This window comes from Scyliorhinus canicula, chromosome 19, assembly GCF_902713615.1.
Source record: "Scyliorhinus canicula chromosome 19, sScyCan1.1, whole genome shotgun sequence".
Taxonomy (NCBI): Eukaryota; Metazoa; Chordata; class Chondrichthyes; order Carcharhiniformes; family Scyliorhinidae; genus Scyliorhinus; species Scyliorhinus canicula.
This window is the reverse complement of record NC_052164.1, coordinates 52,821,013-52,839,459: the sequence shown is the minus strand read 5'-3', so window position 1 is coordinate 52,839,459 and position 18,447 is coordinate 52,821,013. Positions and strand designations below refer to the sequence as shown.

General features: G+C 47.4%; 1 protein-coding gene across 1 annotated transcript in view; it reads left to right on the top strand.

Moving 5' to 3' along the window:
* LOC119954137 (1-phosphatidylinositol 4,5-bisphosphate phosphodiesterase delta-3-like) overlaps positions 1 to 18,447 on the top strand; it is a 160,509-nt gene that overhangs the window by 114,714 nt on the left and 27,348 nt on the right. The window contains exons 10-12 of the mRNA XM_038779071.1: positions 477 to 621; positions 2,349 to 2,465; positions 12,290 to 12,468. Of these exons, the coding sequence (XP_038634999.1) occupies positions 477 to 621; positions 2,349 to 2,465; positions 12,290 to 12,468 (441 nt within the window). The remainder of the gene's footprint in view (positions 1 to 476; positions 622 to 2,348; positions 2,466 to 12,289; positions 12,469 to 18,447) is intronic.

The following is an 18,447-nucleotide window of genomic DNA, read 5'->3' as shown; positions in this document are numbered from 1 at the left end:
CGTCGAGAAACGCAACGTCGTTTCCGACGGCGTCAACACTTAGCCTCAATATCACAGAATCCCACCCCATATATATAATGACAAAGTCAAAGATGCAAGACGATACTTCGAATGCGAGTCTTTGCAGGTAATTAAGTCTTTACAGGTCCAGATAGAGCAACTGGAGAGAGTCTCTGAAGTCATTCAGTGTCTCTATTTCTCTATTCTGCCTAGCTTAGTGTCATCTGCAAATTTAGAGATTTTATCCTCGACACGCATATATAAATCAGAAAAAGCAATGTTCTAATCCTTTCTCCCTCATCAGTTTATCCAGCTTCTCCCGAGATGCATTTATACCATTCACCTCAACCACTCCCCGTGGTCACAAGTTCCACATTTTCACAAGTTTCTCCTGAATTCCCCAGTTGTGCTCATATTGATGCCCCTCATTTTTTGAGCGTTGTTTATATTCCAGTGAAATTTCCTTGGTATTGCAGACGCTGATGAGCGAGTTGTCGGACATGGTGATCTACTGCCAGAGCACCCACTTCCATAGCTTTGACCAAACCTGGAGCAGGCAAGCTGCCCACGAGACATCCTCATTTGCTGAAACCAAGGCCAAGAAATTGATTGCTGAGAATGGTGAGCACTACTCTTTAACTACAAGACCGTGATCCCCTGGGGATGTCTGGCTGTGGGCTGGATTGATACTGAACGTGGGTGACTCGGGAATTCTTTAAAAATGGCAGGCAGGTCCCAGTTCTTGGATTCCTGATCCCAGTCCCGGTTTCCTGACTTTCAAGGGTAGTTTTAAAGGGTGCGGGCTGTTTCCTGTCAAAAGTACACAAGTACATGCAAGAGTGCAGAAGGAGGCCATTTGGACCATTGAGTTACCACCGGCCCTTTGTCCACTCGTCCTACCACGTAACCCCATAATCTAACCTGCACATCCCTGGACACTAAGGGACAATTTAGCATGGCCAATCCACCTAACCCACTCATCTTTGGGCTGTGGGAGGAAACCGGAGCACCCGGAGGAAACCCACGCACACACGGGGAGGATGTGCAAACTCCACACAATCGCCCAAGGCTGGAACGGAACCCGGGTCCCTGGTGCTGTGAGGAAGCAGTGCTGACCACTGTGCCAACGTGCCACCCCCATGCAGCATTCCCAACCTGGATGTCTACATTGCAGGGGTAGGCATGTCCTACTCCACAATTTATATATAGCCGGGCCAGGTTCATGGCCCCTCAGAGGAGTCATAAACCCTGGTTTGCATGAGCAGACCTTTTAAAAGGTGAACTGCAAAGATCCTCCTCATGCCAGGGTAAGGCCCCTCACTCACCCACTCCCATGATTCCCAACATCCTCTATGCCAGGCTATGGTACTTCCATGCCCATTGGCTCACTATACACTGTATAGAACCAATGAGCCCTCTAGTAACAGTCCTCTTCTTCCATAAGGTACCACGTCCTATGGGGCATTGCCGACCATGAACTTCCATTCGATTGGTAAAATGGCTATGTTTGGCAATGTACTGCTGTGGTTTGATAGTGACAGTAGGATGGGTTAAATAAAACATTTTTAAGTCATTAATTTGTAATTTTCCATTATGTTTATAAAATTCAATTTCATTACAAGCATTAGAAATGTCAATCATCCCGACCCTTCAAAGTATCATTAACAGAAACCAAAATCCTTGAAAGCACTCAACCTTGTGCAAATAAACATTGAGAAATTGACTGCAGAGATCAGCGAGCCTGATGTTTTCTCTGGGGTCAACTATTTCAACAAGACTATGGATATCTGGGCTCTCAGTCGAAGCTCATTCTTTAGGCTGGTGGAAAGAAAAGATAAATTTTCACAGACTGTTGGTACATTTTACGAGGTTGCATTCATGAGGGAAAGTCAATGAGGAATTGTGAGAGACACCAAGGCTAGTCAGAGAGTTAATGCTTTTTGAACCACAGAGTCATGTGGGAGTGGGGAGTGAGGTGCGATGGTGATCATATTCATCTGCCCTGATCTGCACAGTGGCTGTGGGTTGCATTGTAACTGAGTCAGGATGACTCGAGAGCCCTTGGAAAATGGAGGGTGGGCAATGAGTTGAGCATGCTGACCTCTGCACCTCAATTCCAGATGTGCAAACATCTAAAACATGAGTATTACGTCAGAAAATGTGTTTTGATAACTGTAGTGATATGGCGTGAGTCAGGGGTTATACTTTCCCAGAATGTATTGTATGTGATGAATCAGTTCCAGATTACAACAGCTAAAGCCATTCTTTGCTTATGATGATTTCAAACATTAAATACCTTGTCCATTTATGCTTGTCTGAGGATTGTTTTCCTTTTGTTTTCGTTTTAGGGCCAACCTTCATCATTCACAACACTCTGCAGCTGTCCAAGGTCTATCCATTAGGTTCCAGGATTGATTCTTCCAACTTCAACCCGCAGGAGATGTGGAATGGTGGTTGCCAACTGGGTCAGACTCTCTCATACCTCGCCGTGTCATTCATGTGTTTCACAGGGCGGAGGTTCCCCCAAAATGGCAAAATGTCAGGTTATGTCAAAAAACTGGTGTGTTTCTCCCCAGAGAAACTGTTAGGTTTCCCGACAAGACATCCCATACTTGGCCATTTTTCTGAAGAGGGACGTATTTTGCACCATCATTGTGAGGGGCGAGCAAACATGGTGGCAAGCCCGGCTTCACAGCGATGGCATCCCAAAGTCAAAGTAAATTAGAGATGCTCCCACTCCTCACAGACATCCGGATTCACTCCCCCCACCCCCCACCCCCTCCACTGAGGACTTGCTCCTACCTCACCAACTGAGTATAGATCGCCAGCATCAGGGCCCTCCCAATGGGTCGCCCTAATAATGCCTGCCCCTTCAGGCCCTGCCCCTACAAGTGTCAACCTGGCAGTGCCACCCAAGGCACTGTCCTGCAATGTCCCCAACAAAGAAAATACTCCTGAAGGAAGCAGAAATTTATTCTCCCCTTTCTGTCCATTACGCTATTACTACTATCCAGTCCATATTAGGATATTTAAAGTTCTCCATTATAACAATTCTAAAATCTTACTGCTCTCTAATTTATCTGAAAATGTATTTGTCGATATTTTTCCCCCGGATGGTGTGAATATACCCAATAATACTGTGGTCCCTCTACTGTTTCTTAACACAAACCAGGAACTGTTATTGATCTGTCTATAACATCCTCTCTCTCCAGCACTGTAAACGTCTCCTTGATCAATACTCCCATCCCCCCCCCACCAACCGCCCACCCCCACCCCCGCTTTCTCTCCTTCCGTATCTTTCCTGAAGACCTCTCATCCAGGGATATTTAATACCCACTCCTGCCCTTTTCCAGGCCAGATCTCCATCTCTAAGTTACTATTTGTGCCTGTAGCCCACCAACCTTATTTAGTTTGTTTCTTCTGCACAACTTAATTTAGACCTTATTCAACTCCCTCTGACTCTGACTCCCACCTGACTATTTCTTACTCAAATGTGATCTGCCTCTCCCAATCCTTTGTTTGCCTTGTTCTACTTTCTAATGCTACATCCTGGTTCCCATTCACCTGCCAAGCTTGTTTCAAACTTTCTTGCAAGGACATTGTTCTTACCTTTCGTTGAGGTAACCTGTATGGCCTGTATCGGTCTCACCCCTCCCAGATCTGGTCCAATATCCCAGGAATCCAAACCTTCCCATCTCTCCAGCCACAAACCTACCTGCTCGATCTTCCTATTCAATATTCACTAGCACATGACACTGGGAGTACAAAGAACAAAGGAAAGTACAGCACAGGAACAGGCCCTTCGGCCCTCCATACCTGTGCCGACCATGCTGCCCGTCTAAACTAAAATCTTCTACACTTCTGGGGTCCGTATCCCTCTATTCCCATCCTATTCATGTGTTTGTCAAGATGCCCCTCAGACGTCACTCTCGTCCCTGCTTCCACCACCTCCTCCATCAGCGAGTTCCAGGCACCCACTACCCTCTGTGTAAAAAACTTGCCTCATATATCTCCTCTAAACATTGCCACTCGAATCTTCAACCTCTGCCCCCTAGTAATTGACCCCTCTACCCTGGGAAGAAGTCTCTGAATAGAAAATCTAGAGATTACCACCTTTACGGACCTGCTTAATAGTCTCCTTCCTAGCCTGCAGACCTCATCCTTCTTTCTCCCTATGCCATTGATACTGACATAGATCAAGATCTCTGGCTGATCACCCTCTCCCTTCTAAGTGTTCTGCAGCCACTCAGTGTCATCCTTAACCCTGGTACTAAGGAGACAACATACTGTATTGCAATCACATCTGCAGTTGTGGAAACCCTTGCCTATTTCACTAACTATAGAATTCCAATCACTACTGATTTCCGATCTTCCTCCTGCCTCCAGTTGAACTAGTAGTGGTAACATGGACATGCCTCTGGCTGCACTCTGCAGAGCAATCAGTATTCAGAACTAAATATCTCTTAGAGAGTGAGATGCGCGTCAGTGACACCTCCACTATCTGCCTGGAATCCCTGGTGATCATCCAATCCCGCTCTGCCTGTACAATCTTAATCTGCCAAATTATTTACTCTAGAAATGTGCTATCTACACCACTCTCAACCTCACGGCTGCACCGCAGTGGAACAAACTGCTGCTCAATCTCTGAAAACTGGGGCCGAGCTTCTCCAGCTGATGGCATCTCCTCCACATGTGGTTGTCCCAGTACAATAAAAACATCACAGAATAATACAGCACAGAAGAGGCCCTTCAACCCATCAAGTCTGCACCCGCGCGTGAAAGACATCTGACCTGCCAACCTAATCCCATTTGCCAGCATTTGGCCCATAGCCTTGAATGTTATGACGTGCCAAGTGCTCACCCAGGTACTTTTTAAAGGATGTGAGGCAACCCGCCTCTACCACCCTCCCAGGCAGTGCATTCCAGACCGTAACCACACTCTGGGTGAAAAGGCTTTTGTCCACACGTAACTGCACACAGAACTCCAGCTGTGGCCTCACCAAATTGTTTAGAACTCCACCATGGCCTTCCTACTTTTGTAATCAATGCCTCGATTGATAAAGGCAAGTGCCCCATATGCCTTTTTCACCACCCTATCAACCTGCCCAACTGCCTTCAGATATCTTTGGGCAAACACGTCAAGGTCCCTCTGTTTCTTGGAACTTCCCAGTGTCAGGCCATTCATTGAATACTTCTTTGTCAAATTATTCCTTCCAACGTGTATCACCTCACACTTTTCAGGGTTAAGTTCCATCTGCCACCTTTCCGTCCATTTGACCATCCCATCTACATCTTCCTGTAACCCAAGACACTTGGCCTCACTGTCTTTGGGTCTTTGTGTAAACTTACTGATCCTACCACCCCCCCCCCCCCCCCCCCCCCCCACACACAGTCATCTATGTTGTTTATATGTTTATATAAATGATGAATAATAGGGGACCCAGCATACCTGTTGTATGCCACTGGACACTGGCTTCCAGTCACTAAAACAGCTATCTGGCATCGCCCTCTGTCTCCTACAGCTAAGCCAGTTTTGAATCTACCTTATTAAGTTAGCCATGTGCATTTGCCTTCTTTATAGGTCTTCCAGGTGGGACCTTGTCAAAGGCTTTGCTGAAATCCATATAAACTGCATCAATTGCACTACCCTCATCTCCACACCTGGTCACATGCTCAAAAAGGTTTCCCACCACTGACGTGAGACTCATTGATCTGTAGTCCCCTGGCTTATCTAATAATAATAATAATCGCTTATTGTCACAAGTAGGCTTCAATGAAGTTACTGTGAAAAGCCCCTAGTCGCCACATTCCGGCGCCTGTTCGGGGAGGCTGCAACCTTTCTTAAAGAATGGGACCACATTAACTGTTCTCCAGTCCTCTGGTATCTCCTCATGGCCAGAGAGGAATTATAAAATTTGGGGCAGAGCCCCCACAATCACCTCCCTCACCTTCCACAGCATCCCGGGACACAATTCATCCAGACCTGGAAATTTGTCCACTTTTAAGCCTGCCAACACCACCTTGTCACACCTTATGTTAATTTTCTCAAGAATATCACAGTCTCTATCCCTGAATCCCATATCAACGCCTCATTCTCTTGGGTGAAGACAGATGTGAAATATTCATTTTGCTGCTAATGCCCTCTGGCTCCACCCACTGATTTCCCCCTTGGTCCCCAATCTTTCCCTGATTATCCTCTTTTCATTGATATACTTATAGAATATCTTGGGATGTACCCTACTTTTCTCAACCAGAGCCCTCCATATCCCATTTTCGCTCTCCTAATTTCTTTCTTAAGCTCCATTTTTCATTTTCTGCACTCCTTTAGTGCTTCTGCTGATTTGCTACCCTTGTACTTGCTAAAAGACTCTCTTTTCCTTCTCATCATATCCTGAATTTTTCTGGCCATCCATGGTCCTCTGGGCTTGTTACTCCTTCCTATTATCCTGGAGGGAACACGTTGGGCCTGGACCCTTCCCATGCCCCACTGCCTTTCTGTAGGTTTCCCCACAAGTAACTCATTCCAGCCTACCTTGACCAGGTCCTGCCTTATTTTACTAAAATTGACTCTAACCCCAATCCAAAACCTTTTTTGCAACTTCTCTAATTCTTTGTTAATATCAAAGTTAAATTGTACTATGTTGTGGTCGCTATCACTGAAATGCTGCTACACCAACACATCAATCACCTGCCAAGCTGAATTCTCCAGAATTAAGTTTAACACTACCCTGTCCCTTGTTCGACACTCTACAGATTGAGCTAAAATGTTCTCCTGCATACATTTTAAGAATCCTAAGCCCTTAACCCAGTGACTATTCCAATTAATGTTGGGAAAGTTGAAATAACCTAATATGAATAACCTATTATTATCTTTACACACCTCTGCGAATTGCGCATATATTTGTTCCTCAATATCCCGCTGACTATCTGGGGGTCTATAATAAACACCCAGCAATGTGGCTGTCTCTTTTTTATTCCTAAACTCTACCCACAAAGCTTCATTTGATGCCCCTGCAATATATCATGTCTCCTTACTGCAGTGACTGACTCTTTTTTTTTAGAAAATATTTTATTGAGGCATTTATAATTTTAACATATTAACATTCTAAACAACAGAGTGGTCCTCTTCCCAAGTGCATCACCTCGCTGGCCTGGCCCACCTCATAATGCGTTCCTTGTCCAGGAACCGATATAATTGTACCATCATCGCCCTCAGCGGCTCGCTTCCCTGGGGCTTACGCATTAGTGCCCTATGGGCCCGATCCACCTCCAACAGTCGATCAAACGCACCTTCCCCAAGCAGATTCTCCAACATCTTCCCCATATACACATTATGCACGATCAATCACTACTGAAGTGAGATTGTAGTCCAATTGAAGGCTTTAATGAACAAGTAGTTACCCCAGCAGCTCCGGTACAGAATGACTGCTGTGGGTGAAACACAGACTCTTATGCTCCGCCTGCTGGGCAGAACTAGCAGGCAGGTTCTACCACTCATACTACAGTATAAGATACATTCCACCTAGGTACCGCGATACCCCTAATATAGCCTACCACAACGCACCAGCATCCGATCCTTCAATTCCCTCCGGCAGACCCACAATCCGAATGTTCTGCCTCTGAGAACGAGTTTCTAGGTCCTTCACTTTCTCCAGCAGTCTCTTCTGCTGGTCATGCAGCAACCCAATCTCTGCTGCCACCGACTATTCCTCCTCTTCCCCCGCCTGCTCCTCCAACCTCTGGATCGCCTGTTTCTGGGATGCCAGTCTCGTCTCCACGCAGTCAACCACTGCTTTGATCGAGTCCACCGCCCGGGCCAGGTCCTCCGCACTCTCCTTCCGCTGTTGGGTGAACTTCTCATTTAAGAAGCTCACCAACTGGTCCACCAACCACTGAGATGACGGGGTCCGACCCTGTTCTTCCGCCATCTCTGCGGGCGTTGTCTGCTCCTCACTCACCACCACCACCTGGTTCATACTTTTCTGATTACTTCTGGGCCACAGCTCCAGAAGCTAGGGGTCCCTTTCTTCTGTTCTTGCTTCTACACCTTTCTTCTACAAAATTCCTGCAACAATCCGGCGTAAAGGCCACAAAAATATCACTATGAGCGGGAGCTGCCAAATGTGCGACCCCTCACTCCATGGTCGCCATCGGAAGTCATCAGTGACTGACTCGTTAACAAATAATGCAATGCCTCCTCCTCTTTTACCCCCTCCTCTATCTCATCTGAAGGTTCCATAGCCCAGGATGTTGAGCTGCCAATCCTGCCCCGCCCTCAACCACATCTCACTGAAGGTTACTATATCACCTGCCGGCAGTGCCAAGTTGCTCTGGTGGCACCAGCAGTGCCTGGAGGCCAACCACTGGGGGCCTCCAATCCTCTGGGAGACTCCCCCCAAGTGCCGTTCCGCTTGGTCCCCATTTGTCTCCGAAGCAAAGAGGTTAGATCCCAACTCCTCAGATGGATCAGGTGTGCTGCATATGAGAGTGAGACTAGCTGTTCACTCTAATATGCAGATTTGCCAAATACCGATCCCGCCCATAAAGGGCAGGATCGTGAGATTCTGTGAGGCGTGGCGAGCCGGGTAAATCTTGGAAGTGGCCTCTCTCGGCATCTACCGGCTACGTCGCACCCCCATTTGGGCAGAACGTGTCCAGTAAATCACGCTCTATGTATTAATTACTTTAAATTATTAATGCTCACTCAAGTTGTTTACTTTTGCAGATTGATTGTTTATCTAGTTATTATTGTCATTATTTAGCTTTGCGTTTTACACAATTCTGTGTTGTAAATTCTATTATTCTATGAACTCCTAGCTTACTGTGCAGAAATGAAGCTGCAATCAATGAACCAACCAATCACTTACATGCTGTCTCTGATGTCACTCCCAGCTACAGTTCTAAATTCTGCCCACCCCACCCTTCCCCCGCTCTCCCCAGCTTGCTCAGCCCTGCCCTCAATTCACGACTTCTCCCACTCTCCCTGTGGCTCCTCCTGCTTCCCTCCTGATCCCCACAGTACCATGGTTCTATCCCTTTCACCCTCTGGACCTCTTGCAGCTTCACTCTTGGGCCTTATTTCATCCTCAGTTACATCTCTCTTCACCAGCAATTGCTGCATTTGATGAGGATGAACTCATTACCCCAGCATTTCCTGAAGCCACATTGCTGTTTAATTACTGCAAGCTAATTGAACAAAAGAACAAAGAAAATTACAGCACAGGAACAGGCCCTTCGGACCTCCCAGCCTGCGTCGATCCAGATCCTTAATCTTAACCTGTTGCCTATTTTCCAAGGATCTACTTCCCTCTGTTCCCCGCCCGTTCATATATCTGTCCAGATGCATCTTAAATGATGCTATCGTGCCCGCCTCTACCACCTCCGCTGGCAAAGCGTTCCAGGCACCCACCACCGTCTGCGTAAAAAATATTCCACGCACATCTCCCTTAAACTTTCTCCCCCTCACCTTGAAATCGTGACCCCTTGTAATTGACACCCCCACTCTTGGAAAAAGCGTGTTGCTATCCACCTTGTCCATACCTCTCATAATTTTGTAGACCTCAATCAGGTCCCCCCTCAACCTCCATCTTTCTAACGAAAACAATCCTAATCTACTCAACCTTTCTTCATAGCTAGCAACCTCCATACCAGGCAACATCCTGGTGAACCTCCTCTGCACCCTTTCCAAAGCGTCCACATCCTTCTGGTAATATGGCGACCAGAACTGCACGCAGTATTCCAAATGTGGCCTAACCAAAGTCCTATACAACTGTAATATGACCTGCCGACTCTTGTACTCAATACCCCGTCCGATGAAGGCAAGCATGCTGTGTGCCTTCTTGACAACTCTATCGACCTGCGTTGCCACCTTCAGGGTACAATGGACCTGAACTCCCAGATCTCTCTGCACATCAATTTTCCGCAGAACTCTTCCATTGACCATTTAGTCCGCTCTTGAATTAGATCTTCCAAAATGCATCACCTCACATTTGCCAGGATTGAACTCCATCTGCCATTTCTCTGCCCAACTCTCCAATCTATATATTTTGCTGTATTCTCTGACAGTCCTCCTCACTATCTGCAACTCCAGCAATCTTAGTATCATCTGCAACCTTGCTCATCAGACATAGAACATAGAACAGTACAGCACAGAACAGGCCCTTCGGCCCTCAATGTTGTGCCGAGCCATGATCACCCTACTCAAACCCACGTATCAACCCTATACCCGTAACCCAACAACCCCCCCCCCCCAACCTTACTTTTATTAGGACACTACGGGCAATTTAGCATGGCCAATCCACCTAACCCACACATCTTTGGACTGTGGGAGGAAACCGGAGCACCCAGAGGGAACCCACGCACACAGGGGGAGGACGTGCAGACTCCACACAGACAGTGACCCAGCCGGGAATCGAACCTGGGACCCTGGAGCTGTGAAGCATTTATGCTAACCACCATGCTACCCTGCTGCCCCACCTATACCTTCCTCCAGGTCATTTATGTATATCACAAACAGCAGTTGTCCGAGCATGGATCACTGTGGAACACCACTAGTCACCTTTCTCCATTTTGAGACACTCCCTTCCACCACTACTCTCTGTCTCCTGTTGCTCAGCCAGTTCTTTATCCATCTAGCCAGTACACCCTCAACCCCATACGACTTCACTTTTTCTATCAACCGACCATGGGAAACTTTATCAAACGCGTTTTCATCAAATGCTGGTTGTTCCATCGGAGCTATAACCAGGGGCGTCACGTTTATTGCTTTGTTCAAAGAGAACCTATAATTGTGGCGATTAGTTTTACTGGACAATGAAACAGGTGTTTTATCAATGCTAGCACAGTGTGATGGAATTCTTCAGGCCTACATACCAGGCATCACATCCACACCAAAGTTGTTATATATCACATCAGTCATTTGTGCGGTAGGCCATACTTCCCAACAACTACTGGATTATATTAAACAGCAGGTGTGTTCCTCTGTTGGCAATGGCAATAGGCAGAGTACTGGCCAGCTTGCTCTAACCAAACTCAAAACATTGACCAGAATTCTCTGGCCGTTGTGATTCTCTTTGCAACCCAGCAGAGCACTTCCATCTGTGGGTTTCCTGACAGCGTGGGGTAGCTTCAATGGGCAAGCCCATTGTCAAGTGGTGGGAATCTCGAATCCAAGCACCAGAGAATGGTACGCCGCCAAGGAACATGCAGTTGGGGGACCGGAGAATGTCGAATGTTAGATACAATTCTGTGATTGGACAGCACTTGCTAACACCCAATTTAAGTTTCTCAGTTGAGCTCACAGTATGGCTTACTTACACTTGCTAGAAGTTACATATGTTCATACAGAGTGCCCTGTCCTCTGCAGGAACAAGGAACATTTCCAGGCATGAATTAAACATGGGGTACAGCAGGCCCCTGGTGAATTCACCATGGTAACACCTTGGCCAATCAAAGCTGACTTGCCAACCAATCAACACTTTTCTATGCATTGGAAATTGTTGCTTCCTTTGAAATTTGCATTCCTACATCTGAACTGATGAGTGCAAGATGGAAAACTTTGACAGCGTGTATCTTTTCTTTCAGCAATGCTAGCACAGTGTGGCACAGTATGGCTAGCATAGGGTGGCATGGTGGCACAGTGGTTAGGGGCAGCACAGTAGCATAGCAGTTAGCACAGTTGCTTCACAGCTCCAGGGTCTCGGGTTCGATTCCCACTTGGGTCACTGTCTGTGCGGTGTCTGCAAATTGTCCCCGTGTCTGCATGTGTTTTCTCCAGGTGCTCCGGTTTCCTCCCACAGTCCAAAGATGTACAGGTTAGGTGGATTGGCCATGTTAAATTTCCCTTAGTATCCAAAAAGGTTAGGTGGGGTTACTTGGTTATGAGTGTGGGCTTAAGTGGGATGGTATTTCTAAGGGCCGGTGCAGACGTGATGGGCCGAATGACTTCCTTCTTCACTGTAAATTCTATGATAAACTCTATGATTCTATGACTCGCGTCGATTCCAACCTTGGGTAACTGTGTGGAGTTTGCATGTTCTCCCCATATCTACATGAGTTTCCTCCGGGTACTCCACTTTCTTCCCACAGTCCAAAGATGTGCAGGTTACATGGATTGGCCATGATAAATTGACCTTAGTGTCCAAATACGGGGATAGAGTGGGGGCGTGTGCCTTGGTAGGGTGCTTTTTCAGTGGGTCATGCAGACTCAATGGGCCGAATGGCCTCTTTCTGCACTGTGATTCTAATACTCGGTTCTGTTCCTCTAAGTGACTATATTTATTTCTTATAGTGGCCCTGAATTTCCAAAAACCTGGAATGGAGATGGATTTAAACAAAGGGAAATTTCGACAGAATGGCTATTCTGGATACATCCTGAAGCCCGATTTCATGAGGGACAGGTCGATTCAGTTTGACCCCTCACGGCCAGTTCCAGGGTCAGGTCTCAACAGGAAGCAGCTGACTATCAAGGTAAGCTTATTTCAATATCAGTTTCCATAAACACTGAGCTGTGTGCATTTGGCATAAATGAAAATCAGGAATAAAATTGAACATAGATCAGTTCAGACTGTCTTTACTAAGCAAGCAGATGTTACTCAGGCCATGGCGACAGAGGAGGAAACTCTAAGTAGAATGGTTCAAAACTGATAAGGAGGTGTTGGATAGATTGTTGGTAGTGAAAGTCAACAAGGCACCAGGACTGGATGAAATGCATCCAAGGATATTGAAGGAAGTGAGAGTGGAAATTGCAGGGGTGCTGGACATAATCATCCAGCCTTCTCTTGATTCAGGGTAGGTGCCAGAGGACTGGAGAATTGTAAACATTACACCTGTCACAACCCGTACGGGACTTATGAGGAGGCAATGAAAAAACCCGTGAGCCTCGCCGAATACAAGCTCCGACTTTAAAGGGGGCGGTGTACCCTAAATCATGTATAGTTAACTTCTGTATGAAGTCGGCCAGTTTGGGTACCGACAGGAGAGACCCGGCTTGGTTCTTTCGAGGTGTACAAATAATAGTTGTTGTCATAAAACTTTATTTCCTTTTAACAACTCGGTGTGGGCGCCTTTGTGGTCTACTAAAGTACCCTTGTTTAAAAAAGGTTGTAAGAATAAGCTCAGTCAGATCAACTTTGTGATAGAATTAATGGTCACATGGGGTGACATGGTGGCCCAGTGGTTAACACTGCTGCCTCACAGTGCCAGTGATCCTGGTTTGGTTCCAGCCTTGGTTGACCATCTGTGTGGAGTTTGCATGTTCTCTCCGTGTCTGCATGGGTTTCCTCCAGGTGCTCCAGTTTCTTTCCACAGTCCAAAGATGTACAGGTTAGGTGGGGTTACAGAGTTGAGGAGTGTGGGGGGGTGGGCCTCGACAGGATGTTCTTTCAGAGGGTCAGTCTAGATTTGATGGACCAAACGGCCTCCTTGAAATGAAATGAAATGAAAATTGCTTATTGTCACGAGTAGGCTTCAATAAAGTTACTGTGAAAAGCCCCTAGTCGCCACATTCCGGCGCCTGTCCAGGGAGGCTGGTACGGGAATCGAACCGTGCTGCTGGCCTGCTTGGTCTGCTTTAAAGGCCAGCGATTTAGCCCAGTGAGCTAAACCAGCCCCTTCTGCAGCGTATTCCATGAATGGGAAAATGTGGGTTGATTCTGAAGAGCTAGCATGGATTTCTAAAAGGGAAACCATGTTTAACTAACTTGCTCGCGTTTTTTCAGGAGGTTACAGAGAGTTGATGAGCGGAATGCTGTTAATGTGATGTACATTTCTAAAAGGCACTTGAAACAGTGCCACACAACCGACTTGTGAGAAAAGTTATAGCTCATGGAATAAAAGGGACAGGAGCAACATGGATACAAAATTGGCTAAAAAAGGGAAGCAGAAAGTAAATTGCTAATAGATACTTTTTGGTTTGGAGGAAGATTTGTAATATTCCCCATGGGGTTGGTATTATTTTTGTGATATATATTAATGATCTAGATCTTGGCGTGCTGGGGACAATTTCAAAGTTTGCGAATAACGAAACTTGGAAGTATTGTAAACTGTGAAGATGACAGTGTAGAACTTCAAAAGGACACAGACAAGATGGTGGAGTGGGCAGATAGGTGGCAGATGAAGTTCAATGCGAAGTGTAAAGAACATGGAGAGACAATATGAAATAAGGGGGTACAATTCGAATGGGGTTTCAGGAGAAGAGGGACCTGGGTGTATTTGTGAACAGATCATTAGAGACGGCAGGACAGGTGGAGAGAGCAGTTAATAAAGCAAATGGTTTCCTGGGTTTATTACTAGGGCATAGAGTACAGGAGCAAGGAAGTTATGATGAACTTACACAAGACACTAGTTAAACCTCAGCTAGAATATTGTGAACAGTGCTGGGTACTGCACTACAGGAAGGACGTGAACACAGAGAGAGTGCAAGAGGGGTTGACAAGAATGGTTCCAGGGATGAGAAACAGTTATGAGCTTAGATTGGAGAGGTTGGAACTGTTCTTCTTGGAGAAAGGCTAAAAGGAGATTTGATAGAGATGTTCAAAATATCACAGAGTAGATAAGGATCAACTGTCCCCTCTCGTAAAAGGATCAAAAACAAGAGGATTTAAAGTGATTTTCAAAAGAAGCAAAACCCTTTCCACACAATGAGTGTTTGGAGTGTGGAATGCACGGAGGTGTGGTGGTGGTGTCGATACAGGCTGGAGACGGCATCCCATGTGGAATGCACCATCGCACACCCTGAAGACCCAGCCACCCATCAGGCAGAGGAGGAACCCATGGAGCACGCATGTCACCATGCGCTGAGGACATCAGGGAGTGCCCTTCATTACCAGGAAGTGGTTCCACTCCATTAGTGTTCAACTCATATGCAACCACCACACTCAGATCATGCATGTGTGTGCACACTTCCCAGGGACATAGAACATAGAAAATACAGTGCAGAAGGAGGCCATTCAGCCCATCGAGTCCACACCGACCCACTTAAATCCTCACTTCCACCCTATCCCCGTAATCCAATAACCCCGCCTAACCTTTTTGGTCTCTGAGGGCAGTTTATCATGGCCAATCCACCTAACCTGCACCCGGAGGAAACCCACACAGACACTGGGAGAACGTGCAAACTCCGCACAGACAGTGACCCAGCGGGGAATCAAACCTGGGACCCTGGCGCTGTGAAGCCACAGTGCTAGCCACTTGTGCTACTGTACTGCCCTGGACAGTTACATCCTGGGACATTCAGAGATCCTCGGTGACTTTGAGGATCACCCCATGGATTGACTCTTGGGGGATAAAGAGTATCCGCTAACATCCTGGCTGATTACCGCAGTGTGGAGGCCGGAGGCCAAGGTGGAGACCCGCTATAATGAGGCCCATGTGCCATCCTGCTGTCATTGAACAGTGCATCAAACTGCTAAAAATGAGGTTCTGATGCCTTGACCGCTTTGGTGGTGCCCTATGGTACCCCCTCCAGATGATCTCAGGATCTCCCGCTTTGTGATGATCTGCTGTGCACAGCAATGGGCGACATGCTGGTGGAGGAGGAGGGACATGCAGCTTCGTTTGAGGAGGACGAGACAGACCAGGCGGGGATGGTTCACAAGCACGGGGAGGAGCCACAGGAAGAAGCGGAAGATGGAGGACAGGTGGCGGAGAGGTTCCGGCATGCCATGGAGGGCCTCATAATAATAAACAATCTTTATTGTCACACGTAGGCTTACATTAACACTGAAATGAAATAACAGTGAAAAGCCCCGAGTCGCCACACTCTGACACCTGTACGGGTACACTGAGGGGGAATTCAGAATGTCCAAATTACTTAAAGGCACATCTTTTGGGACTTGTGGGAGGAAACCGGAACACCCAGAGGAAACCCACGCAGCCACGGGGAGAACGTGCAGACTCCGCACAGGCAGTGTCCCAAGCGGGAATCGAACCGGGGACCCTGGCGCTGTGAAGCAACAGTGCTAACCACTGTGCTACCATGCCGCACATCCTTGCCCTATTCTCATAAGATGAGACTTTGTCCGTCAGCAAACTCCCTTACCCCGTCATTGCCCTCTATAAGTTCTATTCCACGACTCCTTCAATCGGCTATGCACTCGCCGGAATGCCACTAACACCTCCTCCTGAATCTCACAGCCATAGATTTATAGAGAAATACAGCACTGAACAGGCCCTTCGGCCCACGATGTTGTGCCGAAATTTTGTCCTAGGTTAATTAGAGAATTTTGGACACTAAGGGCAATTTATCATGGCCAATCCACCCAACCTGCACATCTTTGGACAACATGTCCTAACATCTGCATAAGCTCTGGGATAACCTTATCAAGAGGCTCAGCATCTGAGTGGAACCCAGCTTAGTACTGGGATACAGAAGCCCTCTAACTGTTGTTTCCCTTGAATGTCCCTGCCACCACCTGATGTCCATTAACAATTGTGTGGTGCTCACCAGATTGTGCCACAAAAACCTCCCCTCCGAGGTGCTCCCTTGAGTAGCGGGGTGGGGTGGGTGACTCCGGATGGTTCTATCAGATGGAGTTCCTGCGAGAGAATGGGCATGTGGTCAGTGAAAGTGAAGGATCATTTTGTTTGATATGAACAACTCATTTGAGACAGGTTATCCGGGTGAAGGATCCTCACCTCTGGAACTCTGGCCAACTTCGCTGGAGGTGTCTGCTGTCACTGTCAACCCCTCCAGGGCCCATTCCTCATAGTGGGTAAGGACTCAGATCTCTGATACTCCATCCCCCGCCTTGGCCCTTTCACACTGATAATGGGCTATCTTATCCTACGGAGATAAAGAGAGGGCATTGTAAGCTGCATGGTTGATGGATCGGGGAGTCTCTGACATTTGTGGGCACCGCAACTGGACATGAGTGGGTTGTGCTGGTGGGTGCCAGGGGCTGCTGAGGAACAAGCACGAAGGTTAGATGTGAGGAGGGAGTGGGTTGTCAGCCAGTGATTTGTGGTGGATTGGCAGTTGGGAATTTGAGGGGTGCTAACTTACCCTTGCAGCTCGGTGGAAGTCGGTGGTCTTCTTCCGGCATTGTACGGTGGTCCTCCTGGCCCGCTGCCCCCACTGACAACTGCTGCTCCTGCCACTGCCTCCCAGGTGGTATTGGTGGCCCTGCTGCTGACCCTCCAACTCCCTCAGGGGAACAGGAAGCCCCGTCTCACCTCCACAAGGTCCAGTAGCCTGGCCAGTACTGTCGATGATTGAGAAGAATGATGGGGCAGCAGTTGCCCAGGTTGGATTTGTCCTGGTTTATGGACAGGACATACCTAGGTAGTTTATTCATTAGGGTAGATGACAGTGTTGATGTAAAATCTCACTCTCCTCCTGAGGTCCTCAGCATCACAGATGCCAGCCTTCAACCATTTTGATTCTCTCCGCATGATAACAAGAAACAGGCACTGGGAACACCAAACGCCCTGACAACATCCCAACTGTAATTCTGAAGACATGTGCTGTAAAACTAGCCACACTCCTGGCTAGGTTGTTCCATTACAGATACAACCGAGGACACTACCCTGAGGAACTCCTATTGTGATGTCTTTGAACTGAGATGATTGACCTCCGACAACCACAACCATCTTATTTTGTGTCAGGAATGAAAGCAACCAGTGGAGGACTTTCCCCCTGATTTCCATTGACTCCTGTTTTGCTAGGGCTCCTGGATGCCATACTCGGTCAAATGCTACCTTGCTGTCAAGGGCCGTCACTCTCACCTCACCTCTACCATTCAGCTCTTTTGTCCATGTTTGAACCAAGGCTGTAATGAGGTCAGGAGCTGAGTGACCCCGGCAGAACCCAGACTGAGCATGAGGGAGCAGGTTATTGCTGAGTAAATGTCACTTAATAGCACTGTTGATGACTCCTTCCATCACTTTACTGACAATCGAGGGTAGCCCTATGGTGTGGTATTGGCCAGATTGTATTTGTTCTGTTTCTTGTGTACAGGACATACCTGGGTAATTTTCCACATTGCCAGGTAGATGCCAGTGTTGTAGCTTGGCTCTAGGGGCGCAGCGAGTTCTGGAGAACAAGTGTTCAGGACTATTGCTGGAATATTGTCAGGGTCCATGGCCTTTACCGTATCCAGGATCTTTAGCCTTTTCTTGATATCACGTGGAGTGAATCGTATTGGCTGAAGACTGGCATTTGTGATGTTGGGGACTTCCACCGGAGATGGATCATCCACTCAGCACCTCTAGCTGAAGATGGTTGTGAATGCTCCAGCCTCATCTCTTGCACTGATGTGCTGGACTCCTCCATCAGTGAGAATGGGGATAATTGTGGAGCCTCATCCTCCAGTGAATTGTTGAATTGTCCCCCACCGGTCATGACGGGATGTGACAGGGCTGCAAAGCTTAGATCTGATGCGTTGGTTGTGGAATTTCTCAACTCCGTCTGTTACTTGCTGCTTATGCTGTTTGCTACACAAGTAATCC